This window comes from Corapipo altera, unplaced genomic scaffold (genome assembly GCF_003945725.1).
Source record: "Corapipo altera isolate COAL_440 unplaced genomic scaffold, ASM394572v1 110, whole genome shotgun sequence".
Taxonomy (NCBI): Eukaryota; Metazoa; Chordata; class Aves; order Passeriformes; family Pipridae; genus Corapipo; species Corapipo altera.
Window position 1 is genome coordinate 1,814,729 of NW_020884960.1, and position 15,143 is coordinate 1,829,871.

Genomic DNA, 15,143 nt, shown 5'->3' on the forward strand with positions numbered 1-15,143 from the left:
AGGCTTTCCCATATGAAGAAACCTCCACTTTCCTATAAAGACAAGTTCATCAACTGAACATATCAAACAAGCTCAAAAGTTGTGTTCATTTTGTCCCACTGCCAGCTAAGCTTTTCCCTGTTTGAATGTAATGCGTGAGGCTTGGAGAGATCCCACAGCCCCCCTGAAAGCTTTTTCCATTTAACTTCTTTTAAGATTAAATCCATTTAAGCTTTTAGCAGTTTCGAGTAGTCAGAAGCCACATCAGCCCGTGCATGTCTTATATGCTGCATCACAGCCTTATTTCTTATTCCATTTGCTAGAGGAAGTTACCTTATCCTTTCCAAGGAAAAAGTGTTCCTTATCCCATCCTCACCTCCATGCTCTGCCTCTGTGGGATTCAAGTAATTTCACAGAATCAAGGGATGGTTTGGGTTGGAAGGCCATCTCATTCCTACTCCCTGCCATGGTCAAGGACACCTTCTACCAGGCCAGGTTGCTCCAACAACACCCATCCAACCTGGCCTTGCTCACTTCCAGGGATGTGGCAGCCACAGGTGCTGCCAGGCTGCTCCAGTTCAGAGGCTGCCAACACCCACCTTCCTCAGAGAGATTGTTCTCTTTGGTCTCCTGGTCCATCTGACGGCACCAGCCTTCCAAGCGCTCTGTCTCTGCCTGCAGCAGCTTCAGGAACCAGAACCCATCCCGCCGGCAGGCCCCAGGCTGCGCAGGCTCCGATGGCGACATGGAGGTCTCGAGCCAGGGGTCAGGAGGAGGAAGGGAAGAAGGCTCCAGGGCCGGGTCATTGTTTTCTCCATAGGAGAGGTTTCTCTTAATCTGTGAGGGCTTGGCTGGTTGCCTGGTGGTGGCATCAACACCAATGGAGTTGTGCTGGGGGCACTCAGCGAGGCTTCTCTCAGATGATTTACAGTTGGAGTTATTGGACTCCTGTGTATCAGAGTCTGTGTCCTGTTTGGAGGACATGCTGCGAGAGTGGCTGTTTCTAGAGAGATCAAAAGCAAACATTCAATAGCAGGACTCGACCTGGCCAGCCTCCCGCACTGACAGTGAAATCCATTTGGTTTATGCCTACAGTGGAGCCTCACCCTGCCCCTCCTCACACACAGACACACCACACACTCAGACAGACAGAATTATAAGGTTGCCTGCTTACTGCAATCGGCCGTTCAGACGAGAGGGCTGACGCACATCTATAATTACAGCTTGTAGTTTTTTATTTTTTGATTTAATGTCAAGCTCCTATTGATTTGGCTGTTACAAAACAAGTGGTTTTTGCAGTGGGTACGTGCTGTGGAGGAAGAGCTCTCCACGGGCCCCATTCAACACCACTCACTGGCACAAAGCAGGGAAGAAGGTCTAAGCAGAAGTGGGGGAAGCACAATTTAAAAGAAAGAAAACTACACAAGGTTGCGTCTCACTTACCGCCACTCGTCCTCTACCTGTACCCCGATGGACTGGAATTTGGTGGCTGGTGGAGGAGGCTCCTCTTTTGCCACTGGCTGAAGGCAGTCAACCTTATTAAACAAAAAAAATACAGACAAAAACAGACACAAGAACTTGCTGCTGGAATTCACATTAGTAGACCGGGGTGCTGCACACACACAGAGCAATGCTGACACCACACGCCAACGGGAGGGCTGTCTAAGGAGAGGCATGAGGCTACTGCTCAGCTCTGCTCCCACCTGAGGATCAGGGCTGTGTCCTCCGGGCTGCTGCCAGGTACCTGCTCTAAGAGCCCACCCACCTGTGTCTGCATGGCAGGGCAGGGCCGTGTGTCCCTGTGTGTGTGCCATCCCACATGGGCAAGGGCCAAGGGATTCAACTGGGGACAGAGAGCTGATTGAGACTGACAGCAAAGCCCTGCTTCCTCTCTTCAGGGATTGACACCCTCCACAGCTCCAGATAAGAGGGTTAGAAGGTTTTAGGAAAGAAATCTAGGTGGCTTGGGAACTAGCTCAGAGAAGAGGAGAAGATGGCACTCAGCCTCTCAATGCATGTTCTCTCACCTTGCTGCCCTTCCAGCAGGTGTTCTGCCCCACTAACCCTGCAGAGAAGCTTCACTGTCACCTGTACCTCACTGGCCGGGTAGCCTTGCTGTAAAGCTGATGGAGAACTTGTTCAGCACACACACGGTGGCTCAAAGCTCAGATCCTATATTTAAAGCTGCTCAAGTTCCCATCTACAGGAAACAGCCCTGAACCAGCACCTGGGACAGAACAAGAGCTGATAGCCACCTGTAACTAAGAAACCTGTCCCCAGACGAGGGTGCAGCTCCAGAGGATGCAGTTTTGCTGACTACAGCATGGATTTACATGGGTTCTCATTTGACCACAAAATCAACAGTTCATTTCCACTGATTTCCACAGACTTAAATGCTTCCAGGAAGGGAAGCAGCAACCTGCTGGGAATGATGGACAGCAAGGAATTGATCCCTCCTGCCTACAGCTCTGGGACCACGTGGCACTGCAGCAGCCCATCCCACGTGGATGTTAAGCAGAAGGTCCCTAGAACCATGGCAGACAAGGAGCAGGCTGATGGGAAGGAGTACAAAGTACAGGTAGACCAGTAGCAAAAGGCCTTTTCAGAGGTACTCACTCAGTTAACATGATCCCACTGCTCTCGGAAACACTAAATTTGTACTAAAAGAACTTTGTCCTTTCTGGGCTGTTATGGGAAGGTGCTACTGTCCCTCACCCTGGGAACACAGGCAGTTAGTCTGACAAGGCAGTGAGTGTCTCTTGCTATTCTAAGTGAGCTCAGATGCACACTTGGTCACAAAGATTGCATGGATGCTAAATGGATGGGGTAAGGACATTCCTTGGGACAAAGGAGAACAAACTACTCCATACTTGTATGCCTATAGACGACAGCTTTCTTTTGGGGATATTCTCCGCTTTAGGCTCTTCGCTAGTCAGAGTCCCTTTGTCACTTTTCAAAGTTGCATTTTTCTGAGGTAACTCTGGAGTGTCTCTGGCTGGAGTCACGACGCTCCCCCTCGTCACACTGGGTGTCCTGGTGCTGTCCAAGCTGTCCGAGGAATTGCTGAGCCCTGACTGGCTGGTCACCTCACTCTTGTGGTCCTGGCTGTCCAGGTAGGTGTCCTGGGCCGATTCAGTGCTGCTCTGCACAGTGACAGAGATGAACGGCTTTGATGTGGTCCGTGGTGGGACAGGAGGTGGAGTCTTTTTATATGCCACTAGGCATGATGAACCTGCAGTGACGGAGGTGGGAAGAATGGAGAATGCAAAAGACAGATTGGAGAGAGAGAAAGAGATACAGTGAAAGAGAAAGAAAAAGCAAGTCAGTCACAACATTCAAGAGGCACCTCCAAGCAGCAGCTGGAGGCAGAGAAGCAGAACCAGCCCACAGCCAGCAGCTCACACTGGGGACCCAAACCAAAGCATAAGGGAAGCGGAAGGCAGAGCCAGAGCTAGCTTGCAAAAGAAGTCAAAAGGAATACCATGATGTGTGAAAATCTGGAAATAGAGAAGAAGGATAGAAAAGCCTCCCAAGACTGCTACAGGGTTTGGCAGGTATAAGCCTCCACAGGGGGAAAATATTCTTTGTCTAAACCCTATGTTTTAGTGTCCTAGAACAGCCAAGTGTCTCAGTTCTTTGTCCCATCAGTTGACAAGTTTCAGTGTCTGGATCAGGGTGATAGTTTTTCCTATAAAAATGGAAAAAAGCCATAAGTACATTAGATGCTGATGGTAGGAATATATCTGAAGTACCTGACAAACCTGTCTGCTATGCGCTAAAGGAGAAGACACCACCTGGACACAACAGTCCAAGGGTGGCTACTCCATGACTCCAGTTCCAAGCGGCTGCGAGGCTGGAGATACGTGCCCAGCAGGCACAGAGCACGTGTATCCACCACAGGTATGGATACACACATGCCTGGCCACACAGATCAGAGGAGCACTCACATGAACCTGGCCACAACCACAGCCTCATCTTCCTCCTGTCACTGGCTTGACAGGATGGAAGTCCACTGATGAAAATACATGTAAAAGGTGGATCTTGGAGGCATGTTTAGGCCCTCAGTCTGCCAGGGATATACAAGCCCCTGAGGCCACAGTCCCACTCCAGCTGCTGTCCACCCAGGACAGGCTGCAGTGGGCAGGGCATGGCCAAACACACTGACCAGCCACCTAACCACACACAACCGACCCCTTTTATCCCCTTAACCCTGTACTTCCCACTCTTGGTCTTCCCCAAATGACCGAATGCTCTCTTATCCTACCTTTGGTGTCTCCCATGAAGTCCTGTACAATCCCAAACTGCTTTTCCTCTACACCCCAAAACACATCCCAGCCCCTGCCAGCAGCCTCCTCAGTCTGAAGATCTACAGTTTCTCCCCATGGCTTACAGTGACACATGTCAGACCTGGGCACCGAGGCTGAGGCTCTGCTGGGACAACCCCCAGAGGGGCCTGGGCAGTGCTCAGGGGTTCTTGCCTTGGTGACCCACCTGCCATCATCTGTCCCTACTCTAAGGTTGTGCAGATGGGCCTGTGATGGCCTCTGGAATCAACCTGGGAGAAGCCCAGCAGGGTGTGATCTGAGCTTCTGCTGTTGTCTGAGCCTTCATGGATGTGTGGAGGAGCTCTGTCACATCTAACATTGCCCTGCTTCTGGGCATCACCAGAGAGGCTCCATCATCCTCCTTGCACAGCACTGCCCCACCACTGCTTCACCTTCTGTGAGGGGCACATTCCCAGAGTGGGAAAAGGTGCTGCTGCCAGGTTTCTCGCAAGGGGTCTTTAGGTCTGTGTGGCTCTGGCATGCCAAGCCCTCTGGTCCCACTCTCCCCGCAGGGAGCTGAAAGATTGCATGGATGCAGGTTTTGGGGGAATCCCTGACCAGTCAGCCCAGGGTTACCCTTCTCTTGCCTCAGTGTCTTGGTGGTGGGGCACAGCCAGGCTTTGTCCTGCAGGTTGGGTCACAGAGAGCCAGGCTGGCCTGAGCTGTACCTTACACGAAAAAAGGAAATGTGTCCCTGCCCTGGACGTGGTGAGGCAGCACATCACTGAGGCACAGCTACAGGGCAGCCCCTTTCCCACATCAGTGACAAACCAAGTGTCCCTAAGTCACTGCAGTACAATGATGTGGGAAGCTCCAATAGTGGCAGGGCTGCCACTCTCCTTGGTTCCTTGTCCCAATTCATAGTCCTTGGTCTCCAGCAAAGGGATTCTGTCCCTCAAATTGAACCCCACGCATTATCTTGGTCCATGCACACCTTTTCCCAGGCCCTTCACACGCAGATGTTGTCAGGTACCAGCTCAAACTCTGCCACGTCACCCAGCACCATAGAAGGGCTGTACAAACTTAAAACCAGTTCTTAAGTGTTTTCCTAGTACAGCTCTGATGGCTGCAGGGGCTAGGATTCCCTTAGGTTCTTTTCATGCTTCAATTCACATTCCCTGATCTCAGTAAAGTTTTGCACCTCAAATTGCAAGCTCCTACATCCCGGTCCCATATACAACCTCGCCAAAACCTGTGGACAGTGACTGATATATGCAAATACAGATAATTTTCATTAAACGATACTCTTAATTTTACCATTTCCACCCCTTAAATAACTACTAGCATATTAACAAATTTAGTACCAGATTAGACCAGTCCCCTGTTAGGAATCCTTTGACTATTTAGAAGTGCAAGGGCAGGCAGAGGTACCTGCTGCTCCCCAACATTACCCTCCACCCCCAAACCTCTTGCATGCCCTGGGCAGCTCCCAGGAGGGCACCTGACAGGTGTTTTGATGTTTCAGGACAATTAGACAATCTGTTCCATGGATAGTTTTAGCACAGTTAACTGAGAAGTATCAAATGAACCTGATCCAAATGGATTACAGGTATGGAAAGGGATGTTTCAGGTGACAGGAGCCTCCCGGCAGCTCCTGTTTCTGTCCAGACAGCTGCCTGTCTGTGGAGCCTGAGCACACTTGAGGGGCATCCAAGAGGGGGATTTCAGCTGCCTCAACTGTTTCCAATGGGACCAGAGCCAATCTCAAGCAACCCTGGGAGCCGTATTCCCTGTGGAGCAACCGCATGGCTCCACCCCAGGCCTTATTGACAGTATTTGGATGTGCCCATATTTACATATCCCAACATTTAGTGTATTAACAGCTAAAGTTACACTTCAAAGGAGGAACCTAAATGGGATGGATTATGGCAGGAGGAGATCTGTGTTTCCAAAAGCATTTCTGTACCCCAAGATGCTGAGCAGCCCTGACAGCTGACACAGTGCTGCCTTGTGTTACTGTACCAGGGCTACAGCAGCTACAGGCCAGGGCAAGCCACAGCCACTCAAAGTGGTGAAAACATGCCCATGTGCCCCTTCAGTTAAGTACCTCCCTACTCCATATGGCTTCTGTCCTTCGCTGGGGACAGGGCCCAGCCCACAAACTGCAGGATCTCCTGCCACCCACAGGTTCTGTGACACCGCCGTGCTCAGGACCAGACTGCTGGCAGCAAGCACTGTGGTGGCTTGGCTGGCACCTTCATGAGGAGCTCATCTCAGGTTTCCCCGCTGCTGACACCAACAGGGTTGTAACTGGGGAAAGGAAATCGATGGCTATCTGACATTCAACAGTGCAGTGAGGTAAAACAAGGGGAGGGCACGGCCGCACAGAAAGGCAGCAGATCCTGGGGGAGATCAGGAGTGTTCAGGGTCAGTAACTAGACCCAAATTCCTTCTCCCACCTACCAACAGACAGCACAAACTGTTTGTACTGCTCTGTTTACAGAGGCAAACTGCAGCATCCCCCTTGGCTTGTTCCTGGGGATCCCTTTGTGCCATCCTACTTGACTGAAGGGCAGCACAGGCTCTGCTAGAAGGGAAACACCCAGGACCAACAAAACACACCCCTGCTCATGTACATGTGGTCAAAGGGTTGACTATGAGAGCTGTGAGTTTAAGGCTCTAAGAAACATTGCAAATGAAAAATGCAAAAAGATCAGGAGCTTTGAAGAGCTAGGGATGCATTTATTAGTGCAATTGCAAATTAACCCCACTGAAGCCCTCCACAACCATAAAACAGGACTTCTGAATGGCCAGCAAACCCAGAAAACACCCCTTCCCTAAATGCGTTTCAAAAGCACAAGTCAGAGCAAGCCCACCTAGAACGGTCTGCCCTTGGCCCTCAACACAACTCTTAACTAAGGTTCAGTGTTTCTTGCATCTGTGGGAAGAGACAAACATATTGAGGAAGCCAACAGCATCCCAGTGTTTCCACAGGAAATGCAGGTAGCATGCCCTCCTTGCTCAGAGGCCATTTGCACCAGTCAGGAGCATTCCAGTTGCTGACTTACTCTTCCAAAGGGCTACAGCGCATCAGGGCATAGATCTGCTATGGAATTGCTGCGGGTCACAGTCTGTTATATTTCAAAATCAGCTTGTGCTGTAATGTGGAACTACAATCCCCATGGGTACTGGAACAGGCACACACTTCTGCAGAACCATCAGCTCAGTCTGCTTGGCAACATCAGCAAACACCCCAAAAAGGTGCAGAACAAGAAAGTGTGGAAGTTGTGCTTAAGCTTCCAGCTTTGCAGCACTAGGCTATTCCTGCTCACAGGATCTTCTAAGGTTTATTTCAGCAAGTTGTTGGAATTGAAAACATGCTGTGGATGACCGATTTTGGGGGGGGAAGGATGTTCGTTTATAGCCTTCCTTCTGTCATTATTTTTAGAAAGCAGCGAGTTTCCAAATTTGCACCTTCCACCTGCCCTGGAGGCTTGGGCAATCCCCACTGATGCAGCCCCAGGCAGAGGAGCTGTGTCTGCAGAGCCTTACACTGGACAGTCCTTCAGACCCTCAAAAAACAGTTGGGCATGCTGGGATCTTCTCTCTATCCTTCCAAAGAGCCAGGCATTTGCTTCTTGGAAGACTATACATAGAGTAATAAGAGAATACTAAATCCAGCCCTGACTTAAGAGGCCCCTGTTCACACCCCACCAGGCTGTTACCTGCTCAGTACCTAGAAGCACCAGGATCACAGCCAAGTTATTTGGGTTCAGATTTAAATATCATAATTGCCCTCAAGTGTGTCTGCATGAAGTGCCCAGTTGTTCCACTGCTCTTGCTGATTCAATACAGCCTGGTGACACTTCTAATCATTGCAGGAACTTCAAGGACCTATTCAAACCATTCTCATTTTTGTTAAATCACCTCAAAGGCGCCCAGCCAGAGTCAGCTGTGCAGTGAGTTTCACTGCCCTCAAACATCAGCAGGGCTGATTGTTACTGTCCTGCTCTGTGCATCCCCCCTTCTCCTTGGGAAGAGCTGAAGGAATGACCTCTGTTCCTCGCAAAGCAGAATGCCCCAAAATAATACCTCCTACAAGACAAGCTCATTTGCCTTTTAAATAAAACAACCCTCGGGAGATTGCAGTCGCATGGCTTTGGGCTGGCCTTTGCCACAGGATCTCCCTGCTGGAAGGAGCTGTGTTTGGAGGCAGTTTTCAATAGCAAAGGGAACTGCAACAGCTGCATTCCAAGAAGCCTGACCTCTTGATTTTCATCAGCTCAAGGAACACTTCAAGGTTGGAGTTTAAATGATCTGCAGAATGCTTTACTTGTAGAGAGCTGAAGTGAAAATGATCCCCAGTTACAATTACTACTGAAGACAATACAGACATTGATTGATTTTATGGTTCACAACAATCCCTTCAGACCTGATTTTTCTCATAAAAGAACATATTTCTAGCCATTACAGCCATGGCCAAAGAATACAGGTCTCCTCAAACCTGTAGAGAAGTTATTTTGAATATTCTGCAGATTGAATGTCAAGATACCGCAAGATACCTTTAAGATACCAGGTGGAGGCACAGATGAGAAACCTAGCCAAATTTTGTTAGTGAACAGGAAAATCATAGAAGTCAGAAATCATAAAGGCTTAGGTTGGAAGAACCCTAAAGCTCATCCCATTCCACTGTCTGCCATGGGCAGGGACACCTTCCATTAGACCAGGTTCCTCCAAGCCTCATCCAACCTGGCCTTGGACACTTCCAGGGATGGGGCCGCCACAGCTTCTCTGGGCAACCTGTGCCAGGGCCACGCCACCCTGACAAGGAAGAATTTCTTCCCTAATATTTAATTTAAATCTCTCCTCTTTTAGTTTAAAACCATTCCTCTTTGTCTGTCCACGTAAAAAGTCAGTCTCCCATATAACTCCATCTGAACACAATGGGAAATCCCCATGAAGATGTCATCTCTTGCTCTGACAGAATGACTGTCTTTAGAGTGCCAGAGTAATTTTAAAAGAAGTCTTACGGTGGTTAAACAAAACTACTCCTGGAAAGCAAAGACAGGCGGCTGCATTTGTTCAGAAAGGCAGTTTTTAGAAATGCTATAAATACCTTCTGCCTCAGTGTTTCCCTTCATGAATCTTAGTAGCACTGATCTTTGAAAAAAGAAAAATCTCACCTTGATACTACACAGGTAACAGGCACCTGATGGGGTAATGCTGCTGACTGACCAGGCTGGGGGAGCCAGGGAAGGGTTGTGGCCTCTCCTGCCAGCCCTCTATCCACACTGCAGTCTGACTCTCAGCAGCAGCAGCATCCTGGAGAGAGCAGCTCCCCCACATCACCATCCAAATCACATTCTGCCTCCACGGGGGCTGATGGTGCCCACAGAGCCCTGCAGAGTGACCAGCCAGGCAGAGCCCTTGAACTCTCAGATAACCCAAAGGAACACTAACACTTCACCAGCTCCCACAGCCTTTGGCTTTGCTTACTGTACCTGCTGTTTATTTATCATGAAGCTGATTCACAAGCCAGGCTCTGCTTTAAGTCAGGGGACAGAGCATTCTCCAGGAGCTCCTCCCAGCAGCAGCACCAGGGAATAGCCCTCATCCATGTGCACTACAGCCCTGTGCATCCAAATCACCTTGAGTAGTTTGAAGGGGGTCAATGGAGATATTCAACATTCCCCTTGTTATTGCCCTACCCATCCTCAGCTTTCAGTCCTGGCACAGCTCAGCAGGCAGAGCAGCAGTGTTTGGGCATGGTTGGAGTGACAGCTGGGACAAGGGGACCACTGTGGGCTTGTCGCTTCTCCCATCTTACAATTATCTTTTTCCCAGGACAGATAACCAGGCCTTGGGCTCTCTGCCCCCATCCCTCCCCACAAGCAATGGGACCTGTCACATCAGCCCCTGGATTCCAGGCAGAAGCAAGAGCATCACAGTGGCATCAGTGGGCACAGCGAAGAGGCCACACCGAGAGCAGGCACGTCTGCAGTAGGGACCAAGGAGAGCTGAGGGGCAGCAGGCTGGTGTCACATCCTGGCACCTCAAGGCAGGAATGTCACTCCTACTACTGCAGCTGTTCCTACCACCAGCTATGGAAGATGAGCAGCATCACTCAGGGTTGTACCTCTGTCCCTTTTCCTGACCCAACCAGCTCTGGAATGGCTGTTGCTATTTCCCCTTGAACAGCCTCAACTCACTTGTGAGACAAGTACAGAGGGGAGATGCCCTAAGGAGAACCATTCCTCCCACTCAAGCTCTTCTGGGAGCAGCCACAATCCAACCCCCACACATACCTGACCCACACTCAGCTCCCCACTGGCACAGCCTGTACCAGGATTGCAGGCTGCATTTCAGCAATCTGGCATTTTGTTGCAGAAAGAAATAATTTTTTAGCTTTAAGCAAACACCTTAAAGCTCCCCAGTGCAGCAAGAGAAGCTGTCACAGGAAGCCCTTCCATGTTTGCAGGAACACAGGATTAAACAGACCTGTGCAAATAGGTCTTTGCTTTCCAGCTGGGAAACCGCTTGCAAGTGCTGCTCCAGCAAGCACAGAGCTGGTAGATCCGTCACCTCGTGCTCCTGTTCAGGTCCAGCACCCACCCTGGTCACAGCACTCCTGCACATCCTGTAGGCCCTGCTAGCAGGACCCATGTATCCATCTGCTATTAGGAAACGAGGGCCGGTCCTGCACTTGCCCAACCACTGCCAAGTAAGCAAGCTCCTGCATATCCCTGAAATGAAAGAACAGGACAAATCTGCAGGAAAAGGACCTCAGACTCAAGGGAGCATCTCTCAGATGTTGCAGTCAAATGCAAATAAAGAAGCTAAAGGCTCTCTCTGAACATCAGCCATGCATTTGTAGACTAACAGTAGAGCTCTCATCCAGAAATCCATCACAACATACTTTGTACAACCACTTGTGTTCTATGGTCACCCATGACAGAGATGCCCTCAGGGAGAGCTGCAGTGTCCCTATGCAGTGTGACACCCGGGGAGTGCCCAGGGCAGGTAGGGGGCTTAGGTGGCAGTATCCTGTCACTTAGGACTGCACAAGCCTCAGCAGTCAGTTCTGATTAGAGACCCAGTCCCTGTACTTTGGAGGGGGGAGCAGGAACACTACCCAGGGAAGGAAAAGCTGAAAACTGTGATATCCTTACATGAGAGACCTAGGATTTTTCCATGTACCAGAAATTTGAGCATCACTGAGATGCTCCAGTTTGGAATTCCTGCACAGGGAAATGGTAATAAGCACTGATACACTGAGAACTGTTACACAGGGAAGACAAGGTAGCTCGTTTTTTTAAAAAGAGCCTCTTGTAGAAGGTCATAAATTTAAAAGAGGCATGAAGCAGCAGACAACATCCCCCAAGAATCTGATAGATCTGGTCATTCCCCCCTTTCAGCACAGCTTGCTGCAGAGTCAGTCTGACAGTGGGGACACAGCAGATGCTACAGGGAACGCCCACCACAGACACTCCCGAAACCCATCTGCAGCAACTGTTACTGGAGCTGCTGTGTTTTAGAAGAGACACTACTGATTTCTCCCCACCCTCCACAAAGTGATTGTCAGCAGGAGTTTTAAAGCAAGTTGCAACAGTGGTAAGAAACTCCAGCCTGCTCCAGCCACGAATCCAGCAAGAGTCCATCTGCCCTGAGGGACTCAGGCAGGTCTCCAAACCAGCTAGCACAGAGCAGTGGCCTAAAGGAGCATTCCCTGCCGCTCCCTGCCCAAGGGCTTAATTCATTAACAAGAACCAAGATTCCCCAAACCAACCATTCTGCCTCAAGAAGTCACTGGGAAGACAAACACCACGGTCCCAAGGGAGCATGGTCCCAAGGGAAGCAGAATTGCATCTCTGATGGGGTGGGGGTGCCTGGACCCCAGGGACAGGGCCCTTTGCCTCTCACCTGCCAGCTCACTGCCCATTTAGTGCTGGCACACACCTTTTTCCAGAGGGGTGAAGAGTTGGTCCACCAGATCAGAGTTCCTTTGCTCTGTGCTGGGACTCAGGCTGTGCTTAACTCCCACCCAGCACCCTCCCTAACAAGGGTTGATGCTTTAGGAGCTTAACACACCAAGAGAGGTGAAGCAGCACAGCTAAAGGGAGCCCAAGCCCACAGAGCCGTGGGACCTCTGACTATCAGCCATGCTCCTGTAGTCTCCACCAAGCCCAGGGCCCTGCTCCAGGAATTCAGCCATGACCGCAGAAGAGTCCCCAGCAGCATACAGACTGTCCTGCCAGCTTGGGCATGATGGAGTCACCACGGAGTCCTCCTGCTGCCAGATCTTGCCTGGCCCCACCAGCAAAGCCAGGCCTGCAGAGCTGCCAAACCAGCCAAGAGCTCACCCAGGCAGGCCAGGAGCTGGAGCTGCTCCATGACCACACCCGGCCCTTCCCCAGGCAGATCCCTGGGCACGCAGACCCTACGGTACAGAATAGTAAGCAGAGGCTATCGGAGAAATGCCAGTGGAATTCAAACCCATGGCAGGTTTCACAAGTGTAGAAAGCTCTTGGCAACAGCAGCCCAGCTGGACTTTAAAGCTGCTCTCAGACACATCATTTCTGCCCACTGGCCTTTGTGCAGGGGGTGCAAAACTGGGGGTAGCACAGTGCCAAGGGGCCCTCAAACTATGAGACCCAGCAAGACTCACTGCATCACCCGGCAGCCTCTTTGCTACACAGACACCCCACTGAGCCCTCTCCTCACCTCAGGACCCACTCACAGCTCCACGCTGGCTCTGCCCCTGGCCTGAGGCACAGTTGGGTGGAAACAGCCACAGGCGGAGGAAACAGGTCCCTTGCTGCAGCAGAGTGGGGGTGCCGGGGGGCTGAAGCCTTTCTGTGCACACAGCAACAGTCACTGGGAACTTATGCTGCTGCTTTTCCTGACCCTGGAGAAGGCAGGGAAGCTCTGCAGATACCCTGCCTACACATCTGGGCCACACAGCAGCTAGCCCTCTCCAGAGGGTCATCAATAAGGGGCTGAGTTGTGAACCATCCATGCCACAGAGGATTTCTAGAGACAGCAGACACTTCCATCAGACCCTGCCACTGGAACAGGTCACTGCAGCCAGTGCCAGATAAGAGAAAGTGAGACTCGACAGACAGGAGCACACACCACCTCACAGAGCCCACCTAGGGTCAGCAGCTCAGCATCCCACCACTCGCAGGGCTCCAGGAGACACGAGGACCCTTTCAAGCTCTATAAGGGCCACAGCTTAGTCACCATGTATCAGCCTGCACTGAAAGGTGCTGCCACAACAAGAGCAACAACTCTTTCTGCTAATGCATCAAAGCATCCTCCTATTCCAGAGAACCGTGCCTGCAGCGTCTCACCCAGGTGCGGCAAATAAAGCTTAGGACTAGCACAGGGAACTGTCCGCTGGACTCAACCATGAACAGGTTGTCACTGCAGCAGCATGACCACACAGTGCTCAGGGCAGCTCCAACACCATCAGCCAGGAGACTGGAAATGAGTGACCCAGTTAAGAGAACAGGAGAGAGAAAAGGCAACTGAAGTTATCTAGAGACTGGCATTCCAGAGAGTATTTTTCAGGAATAGCACTTATTGCAGGCCCTATTCCTCCTTGCTTTTAAACACATACTGTGGCAGTCCTGAAACACCGATTCACTTGCTATAGGACTGCAGACTCTGTGGCTGCCAGCTGCACACTGAAGCTTTTTGTCTGGGCTAGTTTGGGCTCTCTCTGTATGAGAGAGGCCTTGTGTAGAGCAAGAACCACACAGGATATCCCAGACCATGGATAACAGGGGAAGTGAGCACTGGGCTGAACTGAGTGCCACAGAATTCCTGTCACACAGCAGTGTGCTCCTCTCCCTGTTAATGTCGCCCTTTCTGCAAGGTTTGCTCAGGGTTATGGCAGCACAGACATGAAATTAGGGCGTAAATGTGAACCAGATGTGAATTAATCAGTGCCCCAAGATTGCAGGCTTCTCCCCCTCTCCTTTCCCCACCAAAGGATGTTATCCTGCTGCTCTGCAAAGCAGCAAACTGCACAGAGCAGGGGAGGCCTTTGGAGGAGACACCAACCTACAGAATGACTGCGAATCCTCCGTGTACCCACTACTACAGCCACTTCTAAGTGCACTGAGGGTATTAGCATTAATTAAAGTGTTTAAGAAAGCTAGTGTAATTAGGCAGGTCGTACTAGTTTTCCTTCAAGCTAGCAGTTTCCAGAATATCCTGCAGAAGTAAGTCTCACCAGCTAATTATGCACTTCATAACATATCCTCTTCACCATCACTTCACTTCATGCACTGCCACATCACTCAGAGGATGGCATATGTGGATGCTTTTAACTTGCTTCCCTGCCAATGCAGAAGTCCAGGGAATCTCAACACACCTCCTCAAAGTCACAGCCAGTCAAAATCCATATGGCTAGAAATGGCTTAGAAACCATGGTAAACTAAGCCTGTTCTTGTCTATGTCAAAGCTCAGCAGCTCAAATGCGCTATTTCAGGATATGCTGATTGCTAACCCCCAAATCAAGTCATTCCCAAGCACCTGCTCACGTGTCAAAGGAGACACATCACAAGTTCTCAATGTACAGGCAGTGGTTGAATCTTGAGCAATAACCCAAGTCCTGCCTTCTCAGAAAGGTGCATGTGTCAGGCCAGCATAGTACAGATGGCACAGTTACTCTGTGGGAGTTCCCACACACCTCTTTCAGCCCAGTGACCATCCTTGCAGCCCATCAGGAACCACTTTGTCCAGGATCTTTTAATAGATGCAGGAACACGAATTTCTCCTGTACAACAGAATCACACCTAAAGGTTTTGGGCAACCAAGCCCACAGACACTACTATGGTCCATGGAAGCTTTTACAAAAACTGTCCAGTTGCTGAGGCAATATTGGCACATTCC

At 50.5% G+C, this 15,143-nt stretch overlaps 1 protein-coding gene across 8 annotated transcripts in view; it reads right to left on the minus strand.

Moving 5' to 3' along the window:
• Positions 1–15,143, minus strand: part of DLGAP4 (DLG associated protein 4) — a 73,790-nt gene that overhangs the window by 5,563 nt on the left and 53,084 nt on the right. For 7 of the 8 annotated variants that reach the window (XM_027664069.1, XM_027664067.1, XM_027664066.1 and 4 more), the window contains 3 exons: positions 2,850–3,211; positions 1,423–1,514; positions 579–982 (listed from right to left, as the gene is read on the minus strand). In XM_027664069.1, coding sequence (XP_027519870.1) covers positions 579–982; positions 1,423–1,514; positions 2,850–3,211 — 858 coding nt within the window. Of the gene's footprint in view, positions 1–578; positions 983–1,422; positions 1,515–2,849; positions 3,212–3,460; positions 4,891–15,143 lie in introns of those variants that run through there. The other variant, XM_027664074.1, reaches the window with a different exon arrangement.